Source organism: Aplysia californica, unplaced genomic scaffold, assembly GCF_000002075.1.
Source record: "Aplysia californica isolate F4 #8 unplaced genomic scaffold, AplCal3.0 scaffold00655, whole genome shotgun sequence".
In the NCBI taxonomy this organism is placed as follows: Eukaryota; Metazoa; Mollusca; class Gastropoda; order Aplysiida; family Aplysiidae; genus Aplysia; species Aplysia californica.
In genome coordinates, this window is record NW_004797925.1 from 30,793 (window position 1) to 37,634 (window position 6,842).

General features: G+C 44.2%; 1 protein-coding gene across 1 annotated transcript; it reads left to right on the forward strand.

Annotated features, from left to right (window-relative positions):
• The first annotated feature begins 746 nt into the window (after nucleotides 1-746).
• LOC101846916 (zinc finger protein 708) lies at nucleotides 747-6,626 on the forward strand. Its single transcript, XM_005108049.3, has 2 exons — nucleotides 747-871; nucleotides 3,512-6,626. The coding sequence occupies exon 2, from the start codon at nucleotides 3,729-3,731 to the stop codon at nucleotides 6,342-6,344; it is 2,616 nt and encodes an 871-aa protein (XP_005108106.1). The 5' UTR covers nucleotides 747-871; nucleotides 3,512-3,728; the 3' UTR covers nucleotides 6,345-6,626.
• The last annotated feature ends 216 nt before the right edge of the window (nucleotides 6,627-6,842 follow it).

A 6,842-nucleotide genomic window follows, 5' to 3' on the forward strand; every position in this document is an offset into this window, starting at 1 on the left:
GTGTATTTGTGAGTGTGTGTGTAATTTTTTTTTTGCCAACTTGTTAAGGGACGCAACCCAATATATTTACTAACAATACAGTACTTATCACATTTCCCAAGAGAAGCACTACAACCCACTTCCCCAAAAGCCAGAACAATGTGCAAAAATACATGTTACATGTTGACGTACTTTATCGATGCATGACAACACAGTTGTGTTAAACTCTCAATATTATATTTATGTTTAGAATTATCTTGGTCTTTAAAAAGTACTTGTGTACATTGCAAAGCCTGAGGTAGGCTAACCTAATAGTAATACTTACTCCGAACGCAGCCATCTTGAAGTGCACAATAGATCTAGATCTATAGTATAGGCTATACAGTTACTCAACATTTTCATCATTCAGTCAACAACATTTGTATGGCCATTCGACTAATTCAATGAGAGTTAGATTCTAGACTGTGGGTGGTTGGCAGGTGCTCTGGTGTGGTTTGCTTCTTCTTTCCTATCAAACATCTAGATCTATATCGTCCTCATTTCTCCTTCTTTTTTGAATTTGTTACTCTCTTGTAACATATCTATTCTTCGGCTCTTATATGACCTCATCGTGTGGCAAGTGCCGTAAAACTGTAACTAAAACTAAAAAAAGAGTTCCTCCTTGTATGGATACGATAGTAAAATACGACGTACGGATAGGGTTAGTAATTATGCGAAACCAAAATTGACTATGTCTGGCGATTCTATACTGTCTGAGCTAGTAGCACCATTGGAGACACCAACTTCCTGAAGTCTTTGTCCCCGTGCGTGAATTAGCATTATAATTCTGCATGACATTCCAAGACAATCTTCAAGCCTATTTTGTCAGACTTGTTTTATAAATAGTGTACAAGTAAGAACTTGCTTCATTTACTTAGATCTAGCTAGATATCTAGATCTAAATCTAGATCTCTGTATGCATTTCCAAAAAATCTGGGCCCTAGTTTGTTGTCTGCTAGCTCAGGCTCTCCACGATTCCAGCAGCCAGACTGAGACAGTAGATATCTAGTTGTGAAGTGTGTAGACTCTAGATATAGATTCTAGTACTGAGACAATAGCACTGAGACTGCAGCTCGTGTAGAATGTAAGAACGAAAGTAAAAGTGAATAGATCTAAATTCTAGATCTAAATCTAGATCTAGAATCTAGATCTAGATATTAGATAGGCCTATAGAGTTTTGTTAAGATCTTTAGGACTTTTTAGGTCTGAAAAAACAAACAAGGCAGGCGCTATTTGCAATGCTGCATCTGAATAGCTCCGATGCTATTTGAAACGCCAGTACTAGAATCTAGATCTAGATCTAGTAGCCGTCGTTTCTACTTGATAATATTGTAGTTCTGCCTGAATTGTGGAAGCTTTCTCAGTTTCTTGACAAACCTCCTAGGATTTGACTCCATTTTTATGACGTCTTATTCCGACCAATATTGGGTAGATCTAGATCTAATCTAGATCTAGAATCTAGATCTAGTCTAGATGTATCTCTATATTAGATCTAACTATTGTTTCTGACATTGTTTGCACAAAAGTAAACTAGACGTAGTCTTGTTCATCTCATAATCATAATCATTTGAGTTTTGAGTTTGAGCAAGTAAGTCGAAAGACGCTTGGATAAAACAATAACAAGACGTGGCAACTCGGTATAAAAGCAGTATTTCCTGTCAAAGTGTCGTCATACAATAGATTTTAGATCTATCTAAAAATATTATCTTTAAGTTAGGCCTAGATTCCTTGGTTTACTATTAAATGAGGGGTATTTAAACCCTTGTTTTAGAAACTTAAAGGGTAAAAGTCAATATCTCATCATATAATTTAATTTTAGTAAGATTTTTTGCTTGCAAACATTTAACTCGCACGCACACATTCACACAGACACACATAGAGTGACCATGACTGTGATCAAATGCTAACGATTTTGATTAGCTTTAGAAATAAATGAGTAATATTGACTTGAATTATAGAGTTGTGTCCTTTTGGAGGGGGGAAGAGTGGTGGAGGTTGAGCAGTTGGGTCGTCTATCGAAAATAAAATAAAGTTGACAAACCAAAAGGGGTCAGCTCCGACTATAATACTCAAAGAAAAATAGACCTGCCACTCAATGAAATCTAAAAGTCAGGGTCTCAGCGGGGAAAAAAATCGGGATGAACGACAAATCACCAAGGTCATTGCCAAGCTGACTTTTAAAAATTCCAGGGGTGTCCATTATTATTATATCCATGTATATTCCCTCTGCAAAGCAAGCAACATCTCACTGCGCATCAAGATTCGACTCTTTCATTCCAACATCAAGTCTGTGCTCCTCTACGGCTGCGAAACTTGGGAAGACAACAAAGACAGTGCTGAATAAAATCTAGACTTTCATCAACAGATGTATGAGGAATATCCTAATCTGAATTAAGTGGCAGGATAGAATAAGTAATGAAGAGCTATGGGAAAAGACAGGACAAAAGGATATAGAAGTAGAAATAGGACCAAGAAAGTGGCGTTGGATGGGACACACCTTCAGAAAGCCCAGTGGGAAAGAGAAGGGGGGAAATGATGCTTGCCAGACGCACATCACCTATGTTGTAAAGCGTATACAGACCCCCGAAATGAAATTATGAAGAGTAAAGCTCACGCACAACCAAAACTTAAATGGGATAATCTGTAGGTTTAATGCGTAATATACGCACATTTGTGCGTAAAGGGGAGCCCTGCTCTGTATAGCATCTATATATACATGATGCCGCTAAGAGTACTAAATCCGACTTAGACATTTGCATAGCCACTTGTTTCATTCGAGAAAAAAATTTCCCAGAAATTGGTCGATCACTTTTTGATCCAGAGCATTTTTGAGTGAGGTTGAAAAAACCAAAAAACCTTCAGTCTACGGTGCTTGTACATAGTAAAATCCCAATGTCTTCAGTGAGTTAAAAATGAATTCAATTTTCTGGGTAAAAAAAAAAATTAAACAAACTTTGTGCTGTTGAAGCTAGAGAGGTGAGCAGAGTAAGCCTGATTCCCTGTAAGGACTTCTCTGTTGACATCCACCACTTGGCGCTCATATGACCTTATGCAGTTGCGAGTGCCGTAAAACCTCTACTGAATAAAAGAATAAAAATAATTTTTTTAAAAATGAAACATTGCAAAAATAGATAGTGAAAATGTAGCATGTTCATCAGTCACAGTCAAGTTAGGGCTATCAAGGCAGACAGCGTGTGGGGCAGTACCAGACTGTAGTCGAACCTGCTTCATGGAAATTTCAAGACTCTCAACCCGTTTGCCCCATTGCTGTTGGAGACGGACATTTAATTCGGAGGTCCCACCCCCCTCCCTGGTATGGTTTGCTCCTTCTTTTCTATCAATCGTCTAACGTCCTTATCTTTTCTCCTTCTTTTTTTGTGTATGTTACTCTCTTGTAACACCTCTGATCTTCGGCACTTATATGACCTTATTGTGTTGCAAGTGCCATAAAACTCTTAACTAAAACTAATATATTTCCATTTTATGTTTTCAGGTACATTTGTGCCGTATGGGTTGTCAGCTGTTCATGAATTCTGGAGATGATGTCTGCGTCAGGTGAGGACTTTTGCCTGGCCGGCAGTTGTTACAAAATTGTGTTGGAATGAAAAAAAAAGTTCCTAAAACAGACTTTGGGGGAAAGGTTTCCCTGCCAATACGAAATGAATTATGTTGAAAAAGATTTTTTGCGATGACGAAATGATGCGATAAAGATGGAGACGAATATATTCCAATTGCAGGAAACGGAAACCAGCAAAGATGTTTCTGAAGATGGGATAGAGAACTGTGGTTCACATAAAGAGGATGTGGTGGGAACGACAGAAAAGTGTGATCGGGATGTGGTAGAGGAGGAGAGTTCTCTCTTGATGTCTGTCGAAAATGTGACTTCGGATGAGGAGGAGGAAGACAGCTGCAACGGTGATGGTTGCGGTGATGAAAAAGGTAATGTTCCGAGCAATACGAAGTGCGGGAATATAGTAAATGAGTTGAGGAGAAATGCTGAGTTCTCAGAACACATGGATGATCTAAGACAAACTGATGATCAAGTAGTGGCATCTGAAGCTATCGCTGAAACTCCAAATAACAGTAGACTGGTGTTAAAGTATTCTATTAGAAATGGTGAGTCCATCAGAGAAAGAAAATCAAGGGCGCAAGAGAACGATTTTCAAGGTCGTAATGTAGACATAGATGTGGAGGAGACGGAGAAACAGAAGACTGAAGGTAGCCCTCGCGGTAGTTGTTCTGGAAAAATTGGCGATGATAATGAAGGAAAACCCCTAGACGAAAAGTTTGCCAAGGGTGAGGCCTCAGACGACGACACCGACGTGGACAGTTTTCCCGAGGCGGAGGAGACAAGATGGAGGGTGAGAGTGGTGAAGAAAGCGGAGGAGGAAGAAGATAACGTGCACAGAAGGAAACGGCGAGTGCCCAGTATGCAAATTGTTTGGAGTTTGACAGAAGACCAGGATGCGGATGTGCCGGTCAAAGTGTCCGATGGCGGGACTGGTGGTCTGTCTTGTGGGTCGACGGTCGCTGCCGGGAGAAGTTCCAGCTCTCGCCGCAAGCGTGGAGAAACGGTGCTTTCCTCTTCGTCTTCCTCTTCCTCTTCCTCTTCCTCCCGCAGACAGACGGATGCTGGGACGAGCAAGTGTGACAATTGTGAGGAAGGTTCGGTTAGATTCACGAGGATTGGCCGCTTGAAACAAGAAGTGTACAAATGTGATGTGTGTGGGGAGACCGTGCGAGGGCGGGATCTGAAAAGACACGAGCAAATCCATCGGGGAAGTGGGGTGTCAGAGAACACTTCCTGTGGGGTGGTGTCTCGTTCGGGGGACGTGCAGTTGGGTGCCGGCGAGAATGATAATCACGCGGAAAAACTAACAATTTTTATTGGGAAATCTATGGAGAAACAGAAAGGAAAAGGAGGTGCGAAAACCAAGAAAGTGGCCTCGTCCACAGGAGAGACGGTGCTGACGTGTGACCTCTGCGGTATGACCTTCAGCCGCGCGGGCTCGCTCAAGAGACACAAGTTGACGCACAGCGGGGAGAAGCGCTACAAGTGCGACGTCTGTCTCTCCTGCTTCAGCCGCGACTCAGATCTCAAACGTCACAGACTGAGCCACTCGGCCGCCCGCCCGCACAAGTGCCACGTCTGTGAGGCGGCCTTCGCCCACGCCAGCTACCTGAAGAGCCACGTGGTCATGCACACAGGGGAGAAACCTTTCAAGTGCCAGGTTTGTGGCAAACGCTTTTCCAAATCGGGACATCTGAAGAGTCACTCGTTGGTCCATACCGGAGAAAAACCAAACAAATGCGACGTTTGCGACGCCCGGTTTCGGTGGGGGAGCTCGCTGAAGAAACACAAACTCCTGCACACCGGGGAAAAACCATTCAAGTGTGACCTGTGTGAGGCTTGCTTTGCCCGGCCCGACGACTTGACGGAACACAAGCTGGTGCACGCGGAGATGAAGCCTTACCAGTGCTCGCTGTGTGAGGAACGCTTCAGCCTACCAATAGACCTCAACAAGCACGAGCTCTCGCACGCGGGGGGGAAACCCTTCAAGTGCGATATCTGCGGCGCGGGGTTTGCGCAGTCGAGCAGCGTGAACAAACACAAGCTGATGCACCTGAAGGAAATGCCGTACGCGTGCGAGAAGTGCGGGGAAAAGTTCCGCCGGATCGTCCATCTGAACCAACACCGTCTCCTGCACGAGGACGAGAAGTCCCACAACTGCGACATCTGCGGGGCCACGTTCCGCCGGGAGGGGTTTCTGCGGAAGCACAAGCTGTTCCACGCCCGGCGCAAGATGTGCAAGTGCAGCGTGTGCGACGAGCAGCTCCGCGACACGGCCTCGCTGCGTCACCACATGCTGCGACACACGGGCGAGAAGCCGTACGCCTGCGACCTCTGCGACAAGCGGTTCACGCAGCCCAATAGCCTCAACCGCCACAAGATGATCCACTCGGGCCAGAAGCCGTACGCATGTGCCATGTGTGGGAAGAGGTTCACGCGGCCGGGCGACGTGAAGCAGCACAGCATCGTGCACACGGGCGAGCGGCCCTACAAGTGCGAGGTGTGCAACGCGGGCTTCACGCAGTCCTACAACCTCAAGATGCACAAGCTGGTACACACCGGTGAGAAGCCGCACCAGTGCGACATCTGTCTCACCAGGTTTGCGCAGATGAACACGCTGCGTCGCCACCGGCTGACTCACACGGGGGAGAGGCCCTACAAGTGCGACTTTTGCGACACGCGCTTCACGCAGAGGAGTGCCATGAACAAACACAGACTCATACACACGCGGGACAGTTCTGCCAAAATTTCCTGACTGTATCCGTGAAGAGTTTTTATAGTTGTTTTTTGGGGGGGGTTTTTGTCTTTTGTTCTTGGAACTTGAACTTACCATTTTTCTGTTACTATTTCCTTTTGCCATTTCACGCACATTGATCTAAATTGTGTTGATGGGGAGTAAAATCACCTACTTCTGAAGCATGATTAAAAAAACCAAATCAGACAGACATTAAATTTGTCGATCCCACCTTTTAAATAGTCGCTTTTAAGGACAAGCGGGCTAACCCAGATTTCGAGGGTTTCTAGAAATCTTGACCTACACCAAAATTGGGCATTGCCCTACCTATAGGAGAAGTTTGGTTTCATCGGTGTGTATATTTGTTTGGTTACAAAGAAAACTCTCCTTGTTTTTTAAAGAAACTGAACAAGGGGCAAAAACTTTACCTACGATTTTCTCAAAACAGCATATTTTGGGACAGCCCCCCTTGTGCTTAAAAACGACCAAATAACCTAATAGTGTTGATAAGGGCATTGA

Bases quoted from the DNA above. Each gene is read 5' to 3' on its own strand.
- LOC101846916 (XM_005108049.3), top strand. From the start codon at position 3,729: ATGGAGACGAATATATTCCAATTGCAGGAAACGGAAACCAGCAAAGAT.